The following is a 26,414-nucleotide window of genomic DNA, read 5'->3' as shown; positions in this document are numbered from 1 at the left end:
TTTTTTCCATCAGACTTAAGTGGGAAAAACTCCTGACAAGGGTTAGGAAAGTGTCAGGGCGTGTGATTTAGCCGAGACTTCCTCCGTGGGGAAGGGATCGTCATATGATAATGTATGGATGTGCATATGTTACGTGTCCAGGCTCCATTAAGCTAAGAATTGTGAGAAATAGTGTGCAAGCACTTTCCCGGGTAATCTATGTATTTTTCTTTCCATTCAGGGTACGCCTGCAATGCGCCGTTCCCTCGTCCCCCAGCTACGGAGTGGCAAATTCAATGTCCTCTTGACTACTTATGAGTACATTATAAAAGACAAGCACATTCTTGCAAAGGTATGCTTTTTGAGAAAAATTCTTTTATCTCTAATTACGGGCTATCTCGCTGGACTGTAAAGTGTTCACCAAATTATAGTCAGTGGTATAATTTGATCATTGGCTATCTGGTCTCTTTCTTTTCTTTTTTTCCACAAGTCTGATATATGGTGGTTATAGGCTTTAATTTTTTTGCATGCCACTACTTTTTCATGTGTGTGATTGATCCCAGACTCTTTCCTATCCTCTCACAGTTAATGCGTTTGCATATTTTAAGAAAACGCACCTGGGTTCTCTTTGCAACTTTCTCCCACAACAGCCTTGGATGTGCTTGGAAAGAAATAATTGTTTTTATTGCCCTGGGTTATTGTTGGTGTAACTTCATCCCTCTCGTGTCTCTCTTCTCCGTAAAGAGGAGTAGGGTCCCCTCCATCTGGGCTCCCCATGGGAGCATTTGTCCACGCTGAAGCGTGTGTGTTGTACCTCTTCTTTTCTGGTAAAATAATGGGAGATCATTGTTCAGATTACCCAGGGCCTTTCCTGTGACTCTTGAATCGGAGCTGAGAAGTTGTTTCTGTGCCCTACATCTCTCTTCATCTGTGTGTCCTAAGTTATCCTTTAGCCGCAAAACGGAAGGATTGTTTTCGCTTTTATATCATCTTTCTCTTCGTATGTTTGGGTAGAAAGATGAAAGTGCTGTTTTTCATGAAACAATTGTGAAAACTTCATTTTTCTCTTGGTAATTTCATTTATCTCATGGTGTTTTGAAACCACTATAATCTGAAACTAAGTTATGGCCAGAATTGAAGAGACTCCCTTTTTCTGGGGTTTGTTCTATCCCTCCATTAAACCTTTGCTGTGGGAACTGAGAGTTCCCTTCATGGCATCATAGGAAATAACATAAAGAAAGCATGTTCCCAGGGGAGATTTAATAATTGAGATGGTGCTGACAACAATGCTGTGTTCCTGTCCCTCATGCTCAGAGATGAATTTTGCAGTGTCAAAAATGACGTGCTTCCAATATTACTATGGGAATGTGTTTGTACATTTGAGATCCTTTTAAAAAAAATTCATATCGCGTCTTCTGCATGTGTATTTCAAAATTCATCGAAGATGCCTGGTAACGAGACGCATCGCTTTTACTTGTTACGGGAGAAATGGAGCTATGGAAAGGGGTAGTAATTTTTTCCACGGGAAGATCTAATTAGGAGGAAACCCAGTAGCAAAACCAAGGGCCTCTGTTCCTTGTGTACTATTTCATAAGCTAAATCAGGCAAGAAAGTAAATTTAGAAAACATCTAAATACATTTTTGCCTCCTATTGTTAAGTTCGGGGAAGTTGATTGTACAACTTTAATTATTCGTAAGCACTTTTCTTGGATGTGATAGAGAAAGGAAAAAAGTCTGATAGTTTATTTTACCTGTATGTCCCTGTCTGAATTGTGATTTTATTCCTTTTCCCCTGGTATCACTGGCTCCTCTAATGAAGAAACCAAGGATGATATAGCACTTTACTTGTCTGGTACCTCACTCTAAAGAGCTTGGTAGCAGGGTCTGGGGACATCTGAGTGGCAGATGCATTTTGTGGCCCCTCGATTGTTGTATAGGGAATGGATAGGCCAGCGGAGACACTGCTGATCATTGTCACTTTCAAAATCTGAACAGTGACTTTGGAGAGGGCTGAAGGGTAAAATATAAGAGAGGAAAGGAAGGCTGGATTTAGGCAGGGGTCTAGTGCCATGAGCATTTTAAGTTCTTCAGCTATAATCCGCTTGGGACACTTCAGTGTGTTTAGCTCTGCAGTTTTGGCAAAAACTTCATTGCCACTCTGCCAGTGAGAACATTTTCATCATATTTATTCATTTACTTGTTTCTGGTATTGGGGATTGAACTTGGGACCTTGTGCTTGCAAGGCAGGCATGGCGCCACTGAGCTAAATCCCTGGCCTGACAGTCTCATCTTAAATGAAACAAAGAGGGTCCTATACCTCGCAGATAAGGAATATATATGAACTGAAGGAGCCTAGTTGTTTGGTCTAATGTTTTTTTTTTTTTACATTCTTTATTGAGTTTATTGGTACATTTTAGGTATACAACGCAGTTACATTCATTATTGGGATCTTGTACCTTTATGGTCTAATCTTTTTTTTTTTTTTTACATTCTTTATTGAGTTTATTGGTACATTTTAGGTATACAACGCAGTTACATTCATTACTGGGATCTTGTACCTTTATGGTCTAATCTTTTTTTTTTTTTTTACATTCTTTATTGAGTTTATTGGTACATTTTAGGTATACAACGCAGTTACATTCATTACTGGGATCTTGTACCTTTATGGTCTAATCTTTTTTTTTTTTTTTACATTCTTTATTGAGTTTATTGGTACATTTTAGGTATACAACGCAGTTACATTCATTACTGGGATCTTGTACCTTTATGGTCTAATCTTTTTTTTTTTTTTTACATTCTTTATTGAGTTTATTGGTACATTTTAGGTATACAACGCAGTTACATTCATTACTGGGATCTTGTACCTTTATGGTCTAATCTTTTTTTTTTTTTTTACATTCTTTATTGAGTTTATTGGTACATTTTAGGTATACAATGCAGTTACATTCATTATTGGGATCTTGTACCTTTATGGTCTAATCTTTTTTTTTTTTTTTTTAAAGAAGCTGGATGTTCAGATTTTTATGTGAAATATTCCAGCTTTTCACTGTTAACAACCTGTTCAAACAAAAGAAAATAAACGAAGCAAACACTTAGCCAAGCCTTAAAGGTACCCAGCCAGGATAGTAGAAAGGAGGCCTGAAGCCAAAAGTATTTCAGTTCTAGACACCTGTGAGTGCCATCTTGGAAAAAACAGTCATTGCCTTCTGTTTCCGGTGGATGTCTGTGTTCTGAATTTGGTATGAAGAGAGGCAGTATAGCCACGAAATCTGTAAGAGCTTTATGACTCAGTGTCAACAAAAGGAGCATTGGGTGAGGAGACGCAGGATCCAGGGGCTGGATCGATCGTTTCATTCTGGGCGCTAGGTTCCTTCCTTGTAGAAGGGCGACTTGGAATCAGTCACATGTCCCTTGAGGAACGTTGTTGCTGTAATGTCCCATTATCACATGGTGTTTCACGTGCTCCGTCAGGCATAAGAAGTATTTCATGTGTTGAGGTGCGTTCGTCTTCAGGAGCATCACTCCGCATCTTGTACCAGATGTGGGCTCTTTGGTCTTCCACCCTCCTGCTTGCCTGTTGTGTTTTCCCTTTCTGACCCCATGCTGGTCCTTCCTCTTGTGTTACAGATTCGGTGGAAATACATGATCGTGGATGAAGGCCACCGAATGAAGAATCACCACTGCAAGCTGACTCAGGTCTTGAACACTCACTATGTGGCTCCCAGAAGAATCCTCTTGACCGGGACCCCACTGCAGAATAAGCTCCCTGAACTCTGGGCCCTCCTCAACTTCCTCCTCCCTACAATCTTTAAGAGTTGCAGCACATTTGAACAGTGGTTTAACGCTCCATTTGCCATGACTGGCGAAAGGGTACTTCTCTAACTTGTGTTTTGTTTTTGTTTTTGTTTTTTTCCCTTCTCCATGACAATGAAATCAAAGGGCCTGATGCTAAGAACACATTGGAGCCTCAGAGAACTCACAGTGTTGCTCGCTTTATGAAACCCGTCAGTGGGTAGCTGTGGTCTCATCCCTGGATTATTTCCCCCTCTGAACCTGGAGGTGTGGGAGGGACACCCTAACTCCCTTCAGGTCCCTAGAGAATGCTCCTGACTAGTGGAACACTTAACCACAGTGGCTACCGGGAAGATGCACATGGATGTATTTGCTGAATTAATTGACCCAGACTAACTCCATCCACTGAATAAGAACCCCCAAAACAAATCTTTCTTTGTTATAAACTTGGGCTTCCCCCTCAAAGTGTTTCCGTAAAGAGTTGTTTGTGTGTAAAACCAGACTCACTTACTTGGAATTTCCTGGACACGTTTTTTTTTTTTTCTTCTGATTTTAGTATAAGCCTTCATATCATGTGTACAGAAATATTCCTGAAATCCTAGAGTAGCCATTTTTGGAGGGTACCGGGAGCCTTTTTCAAATTTAATATTCCTTTGGTAGTTCTTTAACTACGGGAATGAAAAGTCACTAAGAAAACATCAGAAACATTTATGTTTAAACTCTCTGGCCCTTTAATCATGAGGTAACTTATAGGCACAGGTACCATCTGTGGGTAGTTCATTGGCTTTCCCATTTGTAGAAAGTAATCTCAATAGATTCTGCTCCCTGGAGGTTCATAGAGAAAAGGAGGATTTCCTAGTTAGGATGAAACTTGCCCAAAATTAGGGCAGAAGAAAAGAGAGGAGTTACAGTGTGGAGGAACTTAGGGGACCCATCAGCATGAAGAGGATCTGCTCTGCGCTTCTTTTCCTTTTTCAAGCTCCTGTTCTCTCGTTACATTTCTGAGACAACTAAAGTCAAGGCCTCACTGAAGTCTTCAACTTGAAGAAGGAACACATTACTACTGTCCTTTGTCTCCTATTCTGCCTTGGTGTTCAGTGAGGGTTTTTTAATTGCCTTGTTTTGTTTGGTTTTGCTGTGCTAGAGATTGAGCCCAGCGTCTGTTGAATCATGAATGCTAGGCAAGTGCTGCCCCACTGAGCTGCCCTCTCAAAACACCTCCATTATTTTTTAAGTTTTATTTTGTGAAAGGATCTTACTAGGTTGCCCACGCTAGTCTTGGATTTATGGTTTTTCTGGTTAAGCCTCCCAAGCAGCTGGGATTTCTGATGAGTGTCACAATGCTTGGCAACTTCATTTGGTCTGTATTTCTAGTAAGATGCCATAAAATTTGGAGCTGATAACACTACTGATCTAGAACTAGGTTTCTGCACCCTTTTCCAGAGAACGCCGCAATCAGACAGTGACAGCCATTCAGAGTGGGGAGATGGGAAAACAATTCAAAGGTGTGTCAGAATACGCCTGGTTTTAATGCACGTAAACTTTAATTTGTGCATTGAAACACACAAGTGGACGTAATGCTTTATTGTGTGAAACATCTTTAAAAACCCCACATTCATCTAAGGTTCCTTTGTAGGTGGATTTAAATGAAGAAGAAACCATACTGATCATCAGGCGTCTGCACAAGGTGCTGAGACCATTTTTATTGAGAAGATTGAAGAAAGAAGTTGAATCTCAGCTTCCAGAAAAAGTATGGGGTTTGTTTTGTTTTTCTGTTGAGACAGGGTCTAACTCTGAAGTCTGGGATAGCCTTGAACTTGCTTTGCCTCCCAGGTGGGCTTGAACTCACAGTCTTCTTGCCTCACCCTGCTGAGTGCAGGGATTACAGGCATGCACAGAACATGTTGCAAATGCAAAGATTGTGAGGCTCTTATTTTATCCCTGCAAATACATTTGAAATGCCTAACCCTAAAATTGCATTTCTGAATTAGCAGGCTTATGTATTAGTCACAGGTATCTTGAAAATATCCCAAAGTGATTTTTTGTTAGACACACCTAGAGAGAGAAGGGAAACTGTAGCATTTTCAACCTGGTTCTCAAAAGCTTTGGGGAAGAATTTACAAAATTATCAAATCCATTGGGCCTCATTGCATTTTAATTTTAGGTTTTTGGTGTTTTGTTTTTGTTTTTGTTTTTTTAATTTACTGTCCTTAGTTACTGTTGCAGATGCTGCAAAATTGTCTTGCTTGTAAGGCAAATATGGATTTGAGTTTAGGACTTGTGCCCTTATTCAAGGGCATAAAAAGTATCGGCCAGGTTTCCTGAAAGTTTATGCAAATGTGAATGTTTGTAATGTCACCATTCTGATAGTAAGTGAAAAATAGTTTGTGCAGATTACAAGCACATCATCTAATTATTCTGGGATACGGCTTTTCTCCTGCATCATAAAATTAAATTCCTGTTAACAGTTCTTTCGGACTGCTCTTTGGAAATTGAGTTTCCATTCCTTTTAGAATGTCTTTTAAGCCTTAGCTCCACAGTTCAGGGTTGTATTTGAGTATTAGTTTACTATGTATCTCATCATATTTTGGCACTGTGCACATTGGAATTCTAAATTGCATTCTCTTAAAGATAGTCTTTTTGTCACATGAGATATTTTTGAGTTTCTTTAGATGAGCCAATTCCTAAATGTCTTATATTTGCATGATTGTGGTTTTTCTGGGTAACTACTATTTTTGGACAGATTGGTTCATCCTGTTCATTTTAAAATGGGAGTTGGCAAGATGGTGTACAGAGTTGATCACTTTGCTGAGAATTTTATTCCCTAATCCTCTCCCTATTCATTAATAGAATAAAATTAAGAATAACATTTTTTGTAATACGTTTATCATATTAAAAGGCTAAATATTGTAGTGTTTTATTTTGCTGGTGAAGGCAGCTTGGGGAATGAGTGCTGTTTCTATTCCTTTGACTTCCTGAGGTCCTCACCTCTTTGAGTAGCACCCGTATTGTTCAAGTTGAAGTTGAGTGAGTTGAGTTTAAGTTGAAACATTAAACTGGTGAGTGTTTGCAGTGGTCATGTGGCTGCTTGGTTGCCTTCCTGGCTGTTGGCATGATCCTGCAAGTTACAGAGATGGAATGGTAATAATTTTAGGATGTCCCAAACTTCCTTTATTTTTCTTCTTTCCAAGAGGTATAAAAGGAAAGGTGATCATTTATTCATTTCATGAAAGTCCTTAATCTTGTTTATTCATTTTAGGACTGGCTAATATAGATTGATCTTAAAAACACATTACAGGTTAAAGGTGTGCTCTGCTTTAAGAAAATCCAAACATTCAGAGCATAAGGATTATGGTGCGATCAGTTCTATGAAGAAGGAATTCTTTGCTTTACTAAAATATTTACCCTGTGGTTCTTTCCACAAGAGAGCTTCCTGAGTACCCTTGAAGGATAATAAACTTGAGAAAATGTACTTGCTTGCAGAATGTCAAGAGTAAGTTTCCTGCGTAAAAGTACTTGTGCTTATAAATTAGAGGTGTGTATAGTAATCTGTGTGTGGCGTTGTTCATGGACACCTTTATAGGTATTCATTACCTTTAAAGAAAACTGTGTTGCCATTTCTGGAGGGTGTCTTGTGGGTGGAAACCATGGCCTTTGCCCAGCGGTGGGCCTGGGTCCCCACTGCACCCCCCCTCAGTTACTATGTATACATAACCATCACTTAACCGACAGGGCTCTCCGTGTTCTTACAGTGAACTGAAAACATCTGTCTGCCTTTCAGAATGAGGGTGAAGGGGACGTCGTGCTCATAACATTATGCCAGGCACGAGGCTGACTAACAAGTGAGAGACATTCCTGCCATAGACCCTACTCCTACTTGAGTTGCTGCTGTAATTGTTGATGGGAGTTGCGCTCCCTTGTCCACTGCAGGACTTTCTCCTTGTTCTCTCATCTTTGTTGTACTTTCTGGGGCTCAACTACATCTCTCCTGTGTGAGGATCACTCAGTCTGCTTGTATACCATATGTGACTGTCTTGATCTGGCTTGACCAGTGTTCGTGCTATACCTTTTGTGCCTTGGTAGGGTTTTTTAAGCTGGGGAAAGCTGGAAATTTAATTGTCATTCTTGAAGGTAAGGAGGTTTCTTTTGCTACCTCCTGCTTACAGCCACCAGCAACATTCGTGTCTTACTTGACCTGTAAAAGAATCCATAAAGGAATCCTAGAGGATGGCAGAAAAAGGCTGATACCTCCATCGCAATTGTTCTCACATATTTTTATTAAAAAAAGGATCAAGAAAGTTTTTTTTTTTAATTCTCTGTACTAATTTACAAATAGTAAAATTCACTCCTTCTGGTATTTAGTCCTGTGAGTTTTGACAAATACATAGTTATGCTACCCATGTGTACAACCAAACCACAGAACAGTTTTATCCCCTGCCCTTCCAACATTTCCCTGGTGCTACCCTTGTAGTCAAACTCTCCATCGACTCTTAGCTTTGTGGGATCTTGGTTCTGCTCTCCATTCCTGAGGCTTGGTCTTTTTCAAAATGTGATGAGTGGAACCAGGCAATATGTAACGTTTTATATCTGGTTTCTTTCGCCCAGGGTTGCATGTTTGATTGAGAATCATCCAGGTCACTGTGCTAAACAACAGTTGGTTCTTTTTTATTGTTGGACAGTGTTGTGCTGTGTGGAATATACTTCAGATTGGGTTCCAGTTTACTTGAGGCACTTTTGGGTTGTTGCTAATTTCTGAAGACTATGGATGTAGCTGCTGTAAACACTGTGCAGATAGAGGTTTTTGTGTGAACGTAGCTTTTCATTTCACTTGAGCAAGCACCTAGGAGTATGAGGGTCGGTTGGATGGTCAACCATCCAATCTTCTGAAAAATGTGGGCTTTGTTTTCTGTACTGGCTGAACTGCTTTGTAGTCCCATTGCCAGTGTGTGAACGTTCCAGTTCCTCCACATTTTTATCAGTACTTGGTCTCATGAAGTTTTTTTTTTTTTGGTGCTGGGGATCGAACTCCAGTTGTTGCTCTTGAGAGGCAGGTGGTAGCACCACTGAGCTAAATCCCTTGCCCTTTGTGAAGTTTTAAAACAAGCTTTTGTAGCCATTTCAATGGCTGTGTGGTGGGTATGTTTTAACTTGATTTGCTTTACTCAAATGTCTAACGTTGTTTAGCAGCGTCATCATTATATGTGTTTCCCTCTGGTGAAACTAAAGCAGGTACGGGAAGGCCACAGTTTGGTAAAGGCATCTCTACTGTATAAGAAAATTAGTTTTAGTATTAGACTAATGGAATACTAATGAGCAAGGACATATAGTGTGCCCAACCACCACCACCAGTCTGCTGGCATGAAATCCATTCATTACACACTGGAAAGAGTTCCCACTCATAGAAAAGGAACTATATAAAACAACTTAAGCTAAATAAAAATTGATTTTTCAATTTAGCTCCCAGTTGAGGCTGTCACTGCTGACTCTCTTCTTTGTTAAATCATATCATTAAGAATCAACTATGCAAATTGCTGTGTATGTATCGATGTCTAAAAGTATTAAAATACACATATAATGTGCGGTTAGCAAGAGGCTCGGCTACCTGAAATCTATCCCTGATTTTAGTATAATTTGCATGAGATACTTTAAAAATATTTCTTTTTATGAACAGTTTCATATTCTTTATGTGAAAGCTTGGAATGCTTAATACAATTAATCATTACCATTGTTCCTCTCTCATGCCACAGGTTCCAGAACCTGGGACTTTCATAAATTGAATCATATTTTTTAAAAATCTCAGTTCACAAAGTGAGTCATACTGTACATCACATATAGTGGTCTAGGGTCATTGTTTTAATAATCTACCCTTTTGGAACAGAAATTATAAATGAAGAGCAGCATGCAGGCAGAAATTATGAATAAAACTCAGGTCCTTCTGCAGTTGTATAGTTGTTTTGTTTTTGTTTTTTGTTTTTGGTACCAGGGATTTAACTTAGGATCTTGTGCTTGGGAGGCAGGTGTGGTGCCACCGAGCTAAATCCCCGGCCTTTTACTATTATATAGGAAGAGACTCTTGGCCAATATAATCACCAGATTTGTACATTTACAGGGACCAGTTTGTTTATTAACGTAATTTGAGCAAGTCTCCCACGCCTAACTCCTTGGGGGAATCATCCCCATCCAGAAGTCATATATTTCCCTTCCTTCAGCCTGCATACATGTGGAGAAATGCTCACATTCATGCTTTAAGGCGCCATCACATTTTAGGGAGCTACACTCAGACCCAGCTGTGTTGAAGCTGGCACCTACCGTGGGAACTTCTCTCACCTCAGTTCTGTTGGTCTCTGTATGTCTACATCAGGACCATGCCGTGTGCTGCTTTTCCCAATCCATACCTATCACTTGCCTGCTGTCTGCTTTATCCTGTACTGGTGCTGGGTGGAAGGTGCAGGGGCGACCCCAGAAATGGAAGGTGTGGTGGTGGGAGGGGTCACCACACTTGGCTTGGAGATGAGGTCTGCTGACCTCATGGTGGTGGAGAGCAGCGTCATCCAGCTTAACAGAATGGGTGATGCGGGCTCTCGAGTGTTTTAGGGCAGGAGTCTCCAGAGCGTGCACACAGGGTGTGTCCTAGTGCTCGCTACATTTACTTTTCTCTTAAAAATAAAAAAATTCACCTCGTATTAATGTTTGACATGCAGATCGACCCTGGTTCCCACGTGGCACGTGTGCATGTCCCACCACACGCCCAGGAGAGACTGTGTAGATTGTGCCGGGCGAAGTGTGAAGAGGAGCCTGTCCTGTTGGAGAATCTGACTGTCCGCTCACACTTGCTGCCTGGCTCATTTGATTTCTGCCTTTTGGCGGCTTTGTGGGTCCTTGACCCCATACACGTTAGGAAGTTGTGCTGTGCTGTGTCTTCCTTACAAGGGAACATCGTCCACAAGCTCTGTGACCGGCTTCCTTGAGGGAGGTGAAAGGGGACAATCAGTTTCAGTTGATAGGGTGATTGGGGAAGATGTTAAGAAGAGCTTTCAGGCACATTAGGATTTAGAAAGAAGCCCTTAGGTTAAGGCCACCCTACTTTGCAAGCAGTGGAAAGACAAAAGTGTGTGGAGTTGTTGGAGGGGTTCCTGGAGCAAATGTAAAATGCAGTTGTGCAGCTAATGACCGTGATTGTCGTGTGTATAAAACCAGCGGCTGTTACCACATAATCACACCAGAAAGGGGGCTTAGGCGCCTTCCCCTTCCGCGAACAGTGTTCGGGTCCTCCAGAGGAAGCTCGTCTCTGCTGCTGTGGCCATCGTGAGGGTGCTTGGCGTTGCTGTCACCTCCGGCTTCCTATGCTCCCTTCCCTCCCGCTCTCAGCCGTAGCTTGCTGATGGGCAGGGCGAGAGTATTCTACCCTTAATTCTGGACCTGCCATCACCTAATGCACCTTTTAGCGAGCCTCACTTATGTCCCCCACATGCAGAAGAGTGTGAACGAGGCTACAGGGAGGCCCAGGGAGGCCCAGGGGAAGGTGAGCATGTGCAGAGTTAGGAAGCTTGAAAGACTCCTTGGTGACCCTTAGTGAGCAGCTTATGAAAATGGACTCTCTTTCAAATCTTGTCTTTACCACAGCGTAATGATTGCTTTGGCCAGTAGATTAACCGCTCTGGTGCTCAGACTCTTTGTCTATAAATTGAGAAGACAATGTGATTATGTCATAGAGCTCTAGTATGGGTTGAATGAGAAAAGATGTGTGAGGTATTTTGCACAGGGCCTGAAATATCAAAAGAGCTCATTAATATTGGTGCTTGATGTCATTTTACCGCTATACTTGCTAAAAAGTCTAAAGTTGTTCACTGTTTCTTCACTGTGCTTAAGCTTCACTGTGAGCTCTGAAATCTTGAGAAAGTGTGATAGTAACAATTATTTCACAGTTCATACGTACATCAAAGCATCACATTGTACACTTTATGTAATTTTTGTCAGTTATACCTCTAGGAAGCCGCACAAATAATGTTTTTTTAAATTGTAAGTATTTATAAAGGAGTGGTACTTTAAACATATAGCATAATCAAGATTGTCCGACACAAAAGGCATACTTACTAAGTGTGTAGATATTTATTAAAATTAGAGGGCTGGTTTTTTTTTCTCCCTACAAAGTCATTATAAACTAAAGGAGAATTTTGGTGGATTACTTGCTTTTCCTTCCTGCAAAAGAACATGCCTTATCTAATCTGACTGGATTGATCAAAATGAGCTCTTTGCCCTGGCCAGATACCAGATAGGTTCCTTTTTTTTTTTTTTTTCAGCTTTAATTGAGTTTATTGGTACATTTTAGGGGTACAGTACAGTTACATTCATTGTTGGGATCTTGTACCTCTACATGACAGGTCTTGATTCTCATTTTTTCCCCTTGTCCCTGCCCTCCCTTCACCCCCTCATCCCCTCCCCATCTACAAACACTTTATTTCCATCTTTTCATTATCTCACTTTTTTTTCTTTTTTACCCTTCCCCTACCTGTCCCACCTTCCCTACACCTTTAGCTCCTTTCTTCCCATTTCTCAATGTCAGATAGGTTCCTTTTAAAGTAAAAATTGAATGAATACGCAGCCTCTTTTCATCTGTGACCTCTTCTCTCTGGCCTTTAGAGCTAAAAATAACCTGATCATTTTCATCAGTTTATTAGACATTAGGCAGCCTACTGATTTCCTTTTAATCATCTTCTGCAGATTTCTAGACATTAATCTGATGTTTATTATGAAAATTGCGCATTTGTCTGTTTGGGGTTTTTAAGTAAAGAAAAACAGTAAGAGGAAATAATGAAGGCAGATTTTATGCATTCGGAGTATGATAAAGCGTGGCAGGTGTATAGTAAACAGGGGGCAGGCATGTGAATTCCCTTCAGCTCCTTTAAAATGGACTTTGCAGTATTTCAACAGGGAGCATAAGAGGCCTTGCCCTTTTCTGGATGGCTGTGAAGTTCTGTCCAATTGTGGATTGATTCCTCTCCTTAACCTGTTTTCCTCACCACATCGTATCCTGTTATTTGTTGGGAGTAGAAGCTAACGACAGTCACCCTAGGTCTGCTGTAGGTGTCACTTTAATAAAGCTGACAGTGGGGACACCTACACATAACCAAGGGGAAAAGGTTAGAGAGCGGCCTATATCTTATTTTTTTATATGTTTTTTCTGCTAGTGTTCTGTTCATGTAAAGGGGGATGTACTGTAGTTAAGAAGAGGGAGTACAAAAATGTTCTCTGGGTGGCCCATTTTCCAGTCCCCTTTCTGTCTCTCTTAGGCAGAAGCTATCTTTCTCCCAACAAATTCTTCCTACAAAAAAGAAAAAATTCTAAACTGATCAGTTTTGAGTATGAGTAGTTGCTAAGCCATTCTCTTTCAAATATGGAACCAAGTGGAGAAATTTTAGAAAACATGACCCTAGCTTCAGCCTCCTAAAGCCTTTTAAGGGTCTTACATTATCTTGGTGCCTGGAACAGTAAGGGTCCTATTTCTTCCATAAACCTGTCCCATCCACCACCCCTGAATCCAAGAAGGGGAAACAGGTGACTTCCAGATTCCAGGAGCGCTGCCAGCAGCGTGTCTCAACAGTTGTCTTCAAATGGCGCTTCCCTCCTGCTCCTACCTGCCTCCTGTTCTCTCCCCCAGGTGGAATATGTGATCAAGTGTGACATGTCAGCTCTGCAAAAGATTCTCTACCGCCACATGCAGGCCAAGGGCATCCTCCTCACAGATGGCTCTGAGAAAGATAAGAAGGTACGTTGTAGAAGCTGGCAGAAGTAAAGTTACCAGGACGCATCTGGTGCCGTGCCCCTGACTGTTTCCAGGAGGCATCCCTGCTAATGCTGATTCGTGAAAGTAAAAGCCTGGGCCTTTTTGTAGCTGTCGTCACTGCCAGAGGAAGCCTCTTAACCGGCTACCTGCATTGGGGCAGAAGGGAAGAGGGAGCATGTTCTGGTTACCAAAAGATTAGCTCTGTTCATGTCAGTTCTGCAGAAAACACATTCTGCTGAAGTGTCGCATGGCATTTTAGAAAGTTTTAAAATCTACTTTACTCCCAGGGCATCTGTTCTGCGCTCTGTCTTCCAGAATCCTAGGGAGTAGACAGTCACGTCACAAAGCTAGCAACTTGACATCTTTCTTCCAGATTCACTTTTTCTGTAGGACAAGCTGTCCTAAGAAGATGTTTTATGTAACTTAGAAAAAAAATGGGGGTTTGAACTACAAGGTATGTAGGTAACAGAGAGGACCTAGAGCCCTTTGTCCTTTCTATAAGAAGCCTTTGGGGCCAGGGATTTAGCTCAGTGGTTACACCACCTGCCTTGCAAGCGCGAGGACCCGAGTTCGATCCCTGGTACCAAAAAAAAAAAAAAAAAGCCTTTGATTGATTGAGTGAGTAAGTGATTGGCAGTGCTAGGGTTTGAATCCGTGACTTGGCCCATGCTGCACAGTTACTTCCACTAGCTAGGTAGACCCTTGTGCAGCCTGCGAGCCTAGTTGTTAAAAATCGGAAACAGCTGAAGTAAGTAATTAGTTCCGTTTGTCTCTTCTCATTTGTTCTCAGGGAAAAGGAGGTGCAAAGACACTGATGAACACTATCATGCAGCTGAGAAAGATCTGCAACCACCCATATATGTTTCAACACATCGAAGTAAGTCAGTATCCTGTATTTTGATCCTGACTGGGGTAATCCTAATAAGCTTAGTCTATAAAACAACAGCGAAAAGCTGAAAGAGATCCAAAGCATGAGCATAGAAGTCCAAACAGCATGATCTGAGAGTTCTCCAAGCAGAATTAACAAACATGACATTTTTGGATGTAGATTATTATTGGTACCAAGCACCTGAGCATCTGGAAGTTTGTAACTAAGGGTTTAAAGTAGTGAGAAAATGGTGTAAGCAGGGCTGATTATATGGGCTTGGGTACGTACTGTGAATTACCTTGTTATAGTAGGAGATCTGAAATTGAAGATAATGACAAGTATACCCAGCTTTCTCTGAAGGATGCTATGAATAATATTAAAATAATGTATTTATAAATATGGAAGAGAAAGATGTTCTTTAAATATTTTGCTTGGGAAAGGTACTGGCTTTATTCTGTGCCTTAGATTATATTTTTCCTGTCTTCTTTCCATTGTGATGTTGTAAATTGGCTTTTATTCTAATGTTCAGGTCTCTAGAAAGCTAGCTGGTTTTAGGGGCGAGGACATTTTCTGCTTTGTTCTCTAGGTAGGAGAAGTTCACTTCACCACTCCGCTAGGGGCACTTGGCTGGAGCAGTAATGAAAAGGAGCTATAGTCGCTGAGTCCGTTTTTCAGTGTTGCTGCAGAAGCCCATGGTCCTGGGGGCAGTAATTTGCCAGTATAGGGCCAGCTTTCTAGTGAAAATCCAGCAAATGCTCAAAAAGAAAATCATTGCAGTATCAGTCCAGTATCTGCACCAGTTTGCTTCAAAGTGATTAACAGAAGCTTCTGTAAAAGCAAAACTTAATCACACAGATTGAAGTATTTTTAATTTTAAGTATTCTTTTTTCCTCCCTTGTTTTGGGTGATGGTGCCTGTTAGGTCAGAGTACGTCTTTCACACCCGCCCCATATACTAGTCCTGTCTCAACTATGCTGGGTCAGTAGAAAGCCTTCCAGCTCTGCTGTGGGCACCACAGATGCAGGGGACAGGGTCCAAACATAAGAGAGAACGTCTGTGGGTATAGAGGACGGTATGTGTCAGTTTAAGCAAATTCTCCAGCAGGTGCTAGTGAGTTCATGTCCCAGGCCATTTTGGGACCCTGGTTAAGTCACTCAGTGTCTCCCAGCTGTAGTAGGTTGGTCTGTAGCACAAGCGCAATAACTGACGAGGAGACTGGCAGGTAGATTAACTTTTAAGTAATAATATACAGAGCATCTCGTAAATGACCATGTTCGTGAGTCAGTACAGAGTGTAGGTTGGGCAGCAGAGCTGGGAAAAAAGTGCAGTGATAGAAAGGATTGGGTCATGTTGCCCACCCCTCCATTTTTCTGGAAGACAGCTGTAAGACTTCATCTGACCCATACAAGGCTTTGAGGAACTTACAAATTAAAAAAATTCAATGTCAGTCTCCTGCATTTTGGCTATCTGGAAAAAAATCCCCTTTGTAACATGCTGGGCTGTGTCCGGAAGGAAGGGAAAGAGGGTGACTTCTCTCCTCCAGTTTCTTTCGGGGGCACAGGTAGGGCCGGAGTTGGTGGAGAATCCACTGGCAGGTCTGAGATGCTCTGTGCGTCTGTATTGTTCTGTCTGCTACGTAGTCCCTTGTGGAGACCAGATCCACCCAAAAGGTCAGTCTCCTTATTGTTCTCCCTGCCTCGCTGGGCACCTTCACTCTGGAGAAATGGAAACCCTTGTCTTTTAAATGATGCTGAGACCTCATCTCATCACGGTCCCTGGACACATAACATGGCTTTTGTTTCCCAGCCCTGCTTGTAGACAGTGGCAGAAGCGAAACATCTTTTAAATGATGCTGAGACCTCATCTCATCACGGTCCCTGGACACATAACATGGCTTTTGTTTTCCCAGCCCTGCTTGTAGACAGTGGCAGAAGCGAAACGTGTCGTAAACACAGCGACAGGGGCGAGTAGCAGTGTGGCCAGAAAGGGGAGTGGGGCTCTGTCCGTTGAACTTCTCTGTCGGTTGTGCCGCAGGGTGCTGCTCTGAGGGGCTGGAGCCTGGCTCCGCGTGGTGAGCATAGCTGCGAGTAGAGCCCACAGAGAAAGATGTGGTCCCCTTCGAGGAAAGGCTACACCGAAGAGGGAAGCAGAGAGGGGACAGCTGGTGACCAGTGTGAAAGTGTGACTCGCTTGTCCCCCCTGAGATGGTCTTTGTTTCCATAAAGTGGAAATAGAGAAAACTCAGAGGACAGCCCAACCTTTCTTCCTCTGAATCAGTAGGGAGGGGTAAAGTAATTCTGTATTTTAACAATGGAAGCCCAACAGTGAGGGTAGAGTACCTTTAGGCCTTATTTGTAGTGGGCAAAGAAAGCACAGTGTGGATGGGCTGTTAGGGATGTCGCTCAGAATGGCGTTATATGGTCACTGCCATTTTTATGCCGTTATTTTCTGCTTGACATTTGTGCTTCCATTTTAATCCTGACTTGGTAGTACGGAGCTCTTGCTCTAGTTTAAGACTCTCAACTCCTTACGCAGGGGGATCCCTAGGAAGACCTACCGGCTCAGCCCTGGGCCCACTAATGCTCCGTCGCCATCAGACCTGTGAGCTGGGCTCTCATCTGGGAGACCAGAGACAAAGAAACTCACAAGATCTATTTCTGCTGGGACAAAAATCTGACGTCAGAGACAAGGAGTTTCTGGTTCACTCCACAATGAACGTTTTCTTACTGCTTTATTATTTTGTTGCCTTTGTTCTCTAGAAACCTATAGGATAGCCTCATTAAAAGACAAACCACTAAGTTAAAAATCTGCATTTTTAAAGTTACTTTCTTCTTTTTTTACAGGAATCCTTTGCTGAACACCTGGGCTATTCAAATGGGGTCATCAATGGGTAAATCTTAAGTTTTTTTTCTTTCAAAATATAATATTATGGGTCATACCTGAACTCTTTCTTTATAAAGTATTTTCTGGTACAAAAGTAATACCATGATCGCCTTAGCTCTTTTTGCTTCTCAGCGGAAGGCCCAAAATTGTTAACGAAAATGATACCCGCATTCTCTTTTTACTTTACTGGCATAAATTACTACTTGCCTTGAGCAAGTGGGCTCCTCAGAGGACATAGATCTCACTTAATAGACATAACAGTATCCTGATGTTCTAAAATGTTGCTGAAGCCTGAGGGTTGTTAATTCTAACCAAAGGTGTAGCTTGGGCTTGAAGAGAATTTATCTTATTAAATTTCATGTTGATCTTGAGCACTCACGTGCGCGGAAGGAAATGTCTCATTTGTTAAAAACGTATACCATTTCCAGGCCTTTCGTTGCAAAGCACGGCCTACGTAAGAAGGGTTTTTCATTAGCAGTGACCAGGAAAAAGAATCATGTCTTGCAGCAGCAAGAGGAAGCTTGCCCTAGCAGAAAGTCTGTTGCATTTGTTTTGCACCAGGGAAGATGTATTAGTGGGGTAGAAGGGTCCTGGTTGGATCCCAAAGGAAGTCAGAGTTACTCGGCAAGAGGGGAACCGCAGCCGATGCCAGAACAATGTCAGGAATCTCTGTACTCTTCCTGCTTCGCTTCCCTCTGGGTCTGATGGTCACCCCTGCTCCCAGCAGCCTGACCAGTGTTGCAGGATGAAAAGAGGGCCGGGGGCGGTATCTTTTAGAAGTTGTGTGTACTGTCACAAATTCAAGCAGCCCAGGGCTACATTTCGGTGTTGTGGGCTGTATCTGCACTGGCGGGTTCTCCAACCCATAGCAATCCTAAACTTAGGTTTTAATAACACGTAACGTGCACTGATGGAGGGAAAACAGGGCGAACTGTGGAGGAGAAGGGCCGTGCTTTAGCCTTTCTCTGTACGATGGCATCATCGCCGTCAGCTGCCTTCATATTTTTGGCTTGTGGTGAAGCAGGAAGAAGGATTCTAGTCTCTCCCCGGGCCACTTGGACGGTGTCCAAGGTGATGCGTAAAATGCAGCCAGCTCTGTTTAAAACACACCAGTTGTCCACTGCACCGAAAACCAGAACGCTCTGTATTCCCTTCTTCTTTCTCGCTTCTCCTGGCTCAGTTTCCCCCCCGTATTTTGGTTAAACACTCTCTGGAATCTCCTCCTCTCTACCCACAGCCCCGCATTTTCACCTGGGTGCCATTTAACTCATTCTCTCAAGTTTTAGCTAAAATGTTATCTCTTCAGGATGATCACCCCTCCTACTCTAAACCAGTGACTGGGAAATGTTTTCTGTAAAGGGTCAGAGGATAAGACTCAGCTTTGTGGCCATAAAACGTCTGTTACACGCATTCATTTTGGCCAGTGTAGCTGGAAAGCAGAGCGGCCAGACAACGAGTGAACATGGCTGAGTTCTAAAACAACTTGATTTATAAAGTGTCATCAGACCAGGGCCAAAGTTTCCCAGACCTCACTCTCTAATCGACAGAGGGTGCCATGCCATATATTACTGTGGGTCCTCTCCTTGTAACTTGGTATTTTTCTTTGCAGTATTTAGCACATTTTACAATTATCGATTTTGTTTCTCACCATACACATAACCTAGTATTATGCTTGGTACATGGTAGGTGCTCAGTAAGAATTTGAATGAATTGTGAGTACCCTAAATTAACAATTTTATATACTTAATAGTAGAGACTTAAAGGCAAAGAGAGAGAAAGCTGAATGAGACAAACCCTGAAAAGTATTAGGCGCACAAAAGGCTTTCCTTTTCTTTCTAGAATCTGCCATCCACCTAGCATGGAAAATACACCCTTTATAGGTTTTAGATAAATATATTTTCTTTCTTCAATACACATTCCCATTGCTTTGGACTTGGTATTTTTTCATTGATTCCACAGTTCCTTACTGAATGTTTACTATGTGCAATAAAGAAAGAAAGAAAGAAAGAAGAAAGAAAGAAAGAAAGAAAGAAAGAAAGAAAGAAAGAAAGAAAGAAAGAAAGAAAGAAAGAAAGAAAGAAAGAAAAAGAAAGAGAAAGAAAGAAAGAAAGAAAGAAAGAAAGAAAGAAAGAAAGAAAGAAAGAAAGAAAGAAAGAAAGAAAGAAAGAAAGAAAGAAAGAAAGAAAGAAAGAAAAATCAGAGTGCTACGGGATCCTTCAGGAAGACAGCAGTAATACTGTCTTCTTGTTTTGCATTTTTGGGCTCAGGGCTGAGCTGTATCGGGCCTCAGGAAAGTTTGAGCTACTTGATCGTATTCTGCCAAAACTGAGAGCGACTAATCACCGCGTGCTGCTTTTCTGCCAGATGACATCTCTCATGACCATCATGGAGGATTACTTTGCTTTCCGGAACTTCCTTTACCTGCGTCTTGATGGTAAGTGCGGGAGGTATTAGGCTCAGAATCTGTGTGACTGAAACATGCAGAGATAGTGCCACTTAGATCCAATCTCAGCCAAAAAGAAGGAGGAAAACTGAGGAAGTGCCTAGAAGGGTAGGTGCACATTTTCTAGATGGCAATTTTTATATCCCCTGGCTTAAAAATGTTGACATCATGTGCATAGTTTATCTCACCTACAAATCATCACAAGTGAATTTAGAGTCACTTAAGAGTCCCATAAGTAAACAAAACTGGAGTTTTTAAGTCCTCCTTGCTCTTAGAATCAGCTCTTATGAATTCATGTAGAATATGTCGACAAGATTTTAACTCCGTCGGTGGAGACATACTTTAAAGGATAAAGGGGCTGGGGATTTAGCTCAGTGGTTCTGCCGCTTGTCTCGCAAGCACAGGACCTGAGTTCGATCCCCGGTACCAAAAAACAAACAAACAAACAAAATAAAGGATAAAGGTTGTGCCTCTTTTAGTAACAATGTGATGGTCATTTGCGATTGTATCTGTTACTAAAGCCTTTCTTTCTGAATAGGATATATCCACCTGTAATGTAAAGAGGTGTAACCTCATTGTTTCCTGGATTTTGCAAACTGTATAAAGTGCTTACCTGATTTTAAGAGTGAAATTTAAATACCAAGCCCTAAGCATTCACAAGCAGATGTGAAAGGAAGGAAACATGAATTTAAGGTTGAATGCTAAATTACACTTATTATTTGGAAACAGGCCATAATATTTTCAAGATTAAAGATATCCCAGTCTTGATGTGTGACAAGGGATAATGTGCTTCATGAGTGGGACGCAGGAATAGGAGGTAATTGTCAGGCGGGATGCATTTAGTCCCTGCTACAAAGAACCCTGAACTGCTATTACCCGTTTATATCTAGTGCAGCATTAATGTTATTGTTAAACGAAGAGGAAATTTTCAGTTTGTTCTATCAGAAGGCTTGGTTTTAGTTTCAACTCAACATTTTGTCTCCATTTTGCCCTTGGAAACATACCAAACTCAGACTTGCCAGAGGTTTTCTTCTTTGAGTTCTTGGGAGAATTCTCTGTGTACCTCTCCGAGTATTATTAAAATTTTAAATTAACTACACCATCTGACAGACTCTGTTTGGATCATAATAATTAATAATAATTTAATAATTTCCAAACTCTTATCTCTCCCCTCCAAAGTCACTGAGAACTGATGATTCAGTAAACATTAATTTTGAATTTGTAGATGGAGTCGTGTTACCCCGTCCGTCTTGCTTGCCACATCCCCTGCCTCCTTTCTTCCCTTTGCTGGACCCCTGGCTCCCCGTGATGGCGGAGCTCAGACTCTCTCTTCCTCATGTGACACCTCTCAGACTGAGGGCAACCAGGCTTTATGACCCCTGGATCTCCCTCCCCGCCAGTTGTTCTAGTAACTACTGTTTGCTACTTGGTGGCATTTTCACTTTAATCTCACCTGTCTCAGGACTGCAGCCTGAAAATATTTGAATCTATAAAACTGGTAAGTGATCTTCTTGAGGCAAATCATCAAAGTTTTCTTGCCAGTTTGAAAGTTCCTCTTTAATGCTCTGTCTGTTGCTGTCCTTGTTGTTGTGAACAGTAATAGTCCTAACAGCTAATGCTATAAGCAGGGTACCAGGGAAAGCACTTTGTTTGCATTATTTACTTTCTCAAGAAATAAGGTATTGTTAGACCTTTTTAATCCCTGCTATTGTGATTTCCCCGGGAGAAAACAAAGACAAATGATAACACCAGGTTCTAACTTGGATTTCTCTTACTCCACATTAGCTCAGTTTTAGCACACCTAGTGAGATATACTTCAGCTCTGTAGTGACATTTTAATGATGATTTTGAACTTAAAGTTATTGAACTAATTGGTTAATTGAAAACAACTAGAAACTAAAATGCAAAATGAATGCACCACTCCCTGTTCTAAAAGAGCCCTTATTAGGTGGAAAGAGAAAAAGTAAGTTCCATAAAGTGTTTCACTTGGCTTGAGAGGGCCGTCTGGCTTCTGCCTGAAACAGCAGCCATTCATTTTGGGAGTGAACAAAACTACTGAACAATCAGTACACATACGGATAAATTAGTACACACCCTTCCAGGTACATCCCCTACCCAGCGCCACCGCCAATCTACCACCTAATCGCCAAAATGTCTGCAGATTTTCACTGCTGAATTTGATGCCTGAGAGTTTTACTTCGGGGGAGAAAATTGACTCGTTGAAAGCTGAGCAATTATTTTCTGCAAAGATTATGGTTACATGAAATATATTTCTCTACTATTCCACTATTGCTTTTGTTTTTATTGGAAATGATTTTTGAATGAGAGCAAGTAGTAAAGTTTCATCCCAGAAGATTAAATTTTCCAAGAGCAGCTTAAACTCAGTTAAAATTAGTAATCATAAAAGTCTAGCAGTGTATTCCTTCTGGCACATTCTATAATTTTCATGGCAACTGCCCTTGCTATTAATTCTGCTCTTATAATTGGTTACATTGTACGTCAGAGTCTAAAAGACTCTGAAACTGATGCCAAAGCCCAGCACGTCCAACACTGCGCACCTGTAAGGAGTTTTCCTTCGGACAGACTCATGTGGTAGTTTGAATCTCCAGGAAGACTGCTGAAAAGTGCTGACGATCAGCAGAGGTCCAGACTTGGGAAACTTTGACTCAGCAGATTTCGAACCTTGTGAGAAGAAATGCTATAGCTTTTTCGGAAAAGTGATTGAATCTCTGTTTGTTTTCTAATGTCAGATTTCCAGCCATTTACACAGTTTAAAATAGACATCATGGGCCGGGGATTTCGCTCAGTGGTTCTGCTGCCTGCCGTTTAAGAGCAAGGACCTGAGTTCGATCCCCAGTACTGAAATACATAAGTAAATGTTTAAATAAATAAACAAACAAACATCAGGTATATGGTTAATGACTTTGCTTAAAGTATCTACATAGGGCACGAGGACTCCTTTGATGAAGTAATTTTGACATTTCTGTTTTTCAGTGCTTTGTTTTGCACTTAAGGTTATTTTATCCAAAGTAGACATATTCTTAGTTTTATTGATATCTTAATACATGTGATCATTACCAGATTATATCTCAGTTGGTTGAAACTGTTGAACTTCTACCCTCAGAGTACATGAGATGCGTGATTTTTTTTTTTTTCCAGAAAAGAGATGTCATTAGCTCTGGAAACCACACCCTTTGTTCATTTAAGAAGGGTCTTTTTTGAGGGGGTGGCTTTTCATTCAGCTTAAACCAACAAGTAAATATATGTACTGTTAATCCACATGAGTGATTTTTTTTAAAAAAGAATTTTCCATCTGGTAAGGCAAAAAAAGAGAAGGTTTCATAGCAAAAAGAGAAATCATGCCTTCCTTAGCATGCTGAATAAATAGTTCATGATGATTTTGGAAAAGGAGTTCTGAAAGGAAAAGGAAAAAGATTTCCACATGTTTGAAAACTCACTGAACAAAGTACATTAATGTCCCTCCTCCAAATTTAAATTCCTATAATTCATTGTGGCAATTCACCAAACAAAACTCTAATTCAGAAAGTCAATGGAGTTTTAAGAATGTTGCTTTGTTAAATGGAGAGCCCACAAACTCCTGGTTCCTAATCCCCATTTGCTGTATGTAGGGAATAGATTTTCCTCCTACCTCAGGAGGATACTTGTTATTTTTACTAAATGTGAAAAACAGATCCCCCATGTTGGGGAACTTGACCCTCATACGTAACTTGATTCCTTTAGCTGGAATCACTTAAAATGTTTTAATCGTCTGAAATAAATTACTGTTATATTTTCTCCCCTAGAAAAAAAGAACAACACATAGAAATAATATTTGTCTAGCAGCCAGTCATGGCGTATCCTATAACATGCGTACTTCCCAGGTAGAAAGCCTGCAGCCTTTCTTAGAACTCAGCATTTACACTTTTCTAGGGAAGTACATTTGGATGGAATACTGATTGGTTTTGTATTTGTGCTTTCCCCTTCCATGATGCAATCTGTGAAAAAGCTGGGTAAATCTGTTACACTGGATAGGAGGTGACCGAGTGGCTAATTTGGAACGCAAGTATGTCCCCAAAGGAAGCCACACTCCGATACCAGTGCTCTCTTCTGACTCGTTGTTTTGAAGCCTCCTCCAACAGGTGTGAGACACCCCAGGCTTCTGACCCCCTACTCTGTGTGGGAGGGTTTGAGTTCAGCATCTTCTGAACCCAACGGAGCAGCATGTTAACCTAAGAAATGAACTAAGAGATTCTTTTTTCTTTTTCTTTTTTTGTTATTATAGCTTCAGGTCTTGTTGGGGACCAGTAGAAGTATCTGTTCACATTTTACCTTTCTGTGGTACCATATTCAGTAGCTATCCAGATGGTAAAGTAGTAGAGATCACCTTTCCTTTTGTTTGCACTCTCTGGGCATAAGGAAGTCCTTGCTCTAATGCCTATAAGTGAAGTTGCTTTAAACCCTTATAATAATTGTTTTAGGAATGTGTATGTGGGTGGGTGGGTTTTTAAAATGTATCTGGTATTTTAAAGCATAGAAGTAGATCCAGGAAATGTTTTCATTAAGTCTTGGATTAGGATAAGAATGTAGAATTTGTAAAGTTGCAAAAGGGGCCCATCATAAATATTTAAACAGTCTTTCCTTTTTCTTAATTGCAAAACATTGGAAGTTCTTTTCAAAAGTACAAAAATCTTGGTGATTACCTCACTGATGTTAAGAGGATGCTGGGTGATTTTTCAGGCAAGCAGGCCTTTTTTTGTCGTGCCGTTTTCCGACAGGAGTTAATTGGCAAATTTGTTTTTTTTATCCCCTCAGGCACCACCAAGTCTGAAGATCGTGCTGCTTTGCTGAAAAAATTCAATGAGCCTGGGTCCCAGTATTTCATTTTCTTGTTGAGCACCCGAGCGGGAGGCCTGGGCCTAAACCTCCAGGCGGCTGACACGGTGGTCATCTTTGACAGCGACTGGAACCCTCATCAGGTGCGTGTCTGAGGTGGGCACTAGGCCTCCCGTGGGCAGGGACTAAATGGTGCTCCGCTCCGTCGTTCACAGTGAGAGCATAGGGTGACTTCTAAACACCTAAGTGGTTTCCGAAGGCAAAAGAAAGGCCAACCAATTATTATGGCGTTTCTCATCTCTCTTCGAGCATAGACTCTGCAGTGCCCTATACACGCTGAAGATTGGGGTGGAAAAACTCCATTTCTGCTAAGTTTGGATCCCCATCTCCTGGTGTCGCCATTGAGAAAAATCACAGCTGGTGCAGGACAGAGCAGAATTTGCCAGGGGTGGGGGGTGTCGCTCAGTGGTAGAGTATGAGCTTCCCATACAGAAAGCCGAGTTTTCTGTCTCTAGCACTAAAAAAGAAAGAGTTTCACAGATAATAACAAGAATGGTAGCAGCCGTCCCTTCCTGGACCCTCACTCTGTGCCAGCCTTTTCCTGTCCTTTCCCTTCTGCTTTCTTCAGGTTTTACAGCCACCCTGGCAAGTAGTTGATAAACTGTTTGCATCTTTACAATCCAGGAAATAATCCTCAGAGGGAGGGTTGGATAACTTCCTCGAGGTCTAACAATTCCTAGGGTACTTTACCTTATAGTTTGTGTTTTGTTTAAAGTCACCAGTAAGGGCCGGGGATTTAGCTCAGTGGTTCCAGCACCTGCCTAGCAAGGACAAGGGCATGAGTTCAATCCCCCCGCCAAAAAAAGTTTAAAGTCATGAGTAAAACACATTCCATGCAGCATCTATCATTGTTAGCTCTTTTTACCAGGTAAGTAGAGTTATCCTTATCATGGAGTACTTAGACATAAATAGACAATTAAATTCATCCTTCACGGCACTGGTTTTCCTGCCTGCTGATGAGACACTGGGTAGAATGAGAGGCATCAGGCTTGGATTCGTCTTAGAACAAGTTATCGGATTCAAGCCGGTGAAACGGAACACGCGGCGAACCTGTGAACGTGCGTTCTGTAGCCACCTCTCCTGGATCCTCCCTCAGCCAGGCTCTCCTCCCCAGGAGCACTGCCCCTCCGGTGGGTGTACCAGGAAGACAGAGAGGAAAGGCCTCAGGAAGGTGCTGGAGTTGGGGGGTGCATTAGAGTTGAATTTTTAAAAAGTACATGCAGCTGCTTCCTGTCCCTTCCACTGTACCCCAAGGTTGGTTGGTTTTGTTTTTTCCTGGTGCTGGAGATCAAACCCAGGGCTTACTGCACATTAAGTAATTGCCCTACCACCGAGCTACACACCATTCCCCAGATTCCTGATTTCTTATTTAGTGGGAGGAGGTGGTGGAAAGATTCCAGGAGATTCCTACTGAAGAGCTCTCCCACTTTTTTTCATGGTACTGGAGATGGAACTCAGGGGTGCTCTACCACTGAACTACTTCCCCAGCCCTTTTTTTTCCCCCAGTACCGTGGATTGAACTCAGGATTTTACACCCGGCCCCCTTTTCATTTTTTGAGATAGGTTCTTGCTGAGTTGTCTAGGCTGATCTTAAGTTTTTCTTTTCTTGTCTTTTTTTGGTTTTTTTGAGACAGGGTCTCACTATGTAGTTGAGACTGACCTGAAACTCACTATGTAGCCCAGGCTGGTCTTGAACTCACAGTGATCCTCCTGCCTCAGCCTCCCTAGTGCTGGGATGAAAGGCATGCGCCACCACACCTGGCAAGTTTTTC

At 41.7% G+C, this 26,414-nt stretch overlaps 1 protein-coding gene across 6 annotated transcripts in view; it reads left to right on the top strand.

The window, feature by feature from the left end:
• Window positions 1-26,414, top strand: part of Smarca2 (SWI/SNF related, matrix associated, actin dependent regulator of chromatin, subfamily a, member 2) — a 173,719-nt gene that overhangs the window by 68,210 nt on the left and 79,095 nt on the right. For all 6 annotated transcript variants that reach the window (XM_010640120.2, XM_010640123.3, XM_010640125.3 and 3 more), the window contains exons 17-24: window positions 221-331; window positions 3,607-3,849; window positions 5,408-5,521; window positions 13,430-13,537; window positions 14,346-14,432; window positions 17,267-17,313; window positions 19,574-19,740; window positions 24,562-24,725. In XM_010640120.2, the coding sequence (XP_010638422.1) occupies window positions 221-331; window positions 3,607-3,849; window positions 5,408-5,521; window positions 13,430-13,537; window positions 14,346-14,432; window positions 17,267-17,313; window positions 19,574-19,740; window positions 24,562-24,725 (1,041 nt within the window). The remainder of the gene's footprint in view (window positions 1-220; window positions 332-3,606; window positions 3,850-5,407; window positions 5,522-13,429; window positions 13,538-14,345; window positions 14,433-17,266; window positions 17,314-19,573; window positions 19,741-24,561; window positions 24,726-26,414) is intronic.

The sequence above is a fragment of the Fukomys damarensis genome, unplaced genomic scaffold, assembly GCF_012274545.1.
Source record: "Fukomys damarensis isolate Sample0158 unplaced genomic scaffold, DMR_v1.0_HiC HiC_scaffold_31, whole genome shotgun sequence".
Classification (NCBI taxonomy): domain Eukaryota; kingdom Metazoa; phylum Chordata; class Mammalia; order Rodentia; family Bathyergidae; genus Fukomys; species Fukomys damarensis.
The sequence above is the reverse complement of the archived record's forward strand: the minus strand, read 5'-3'. Positions and strand labels throughout refer to the sequence as shown.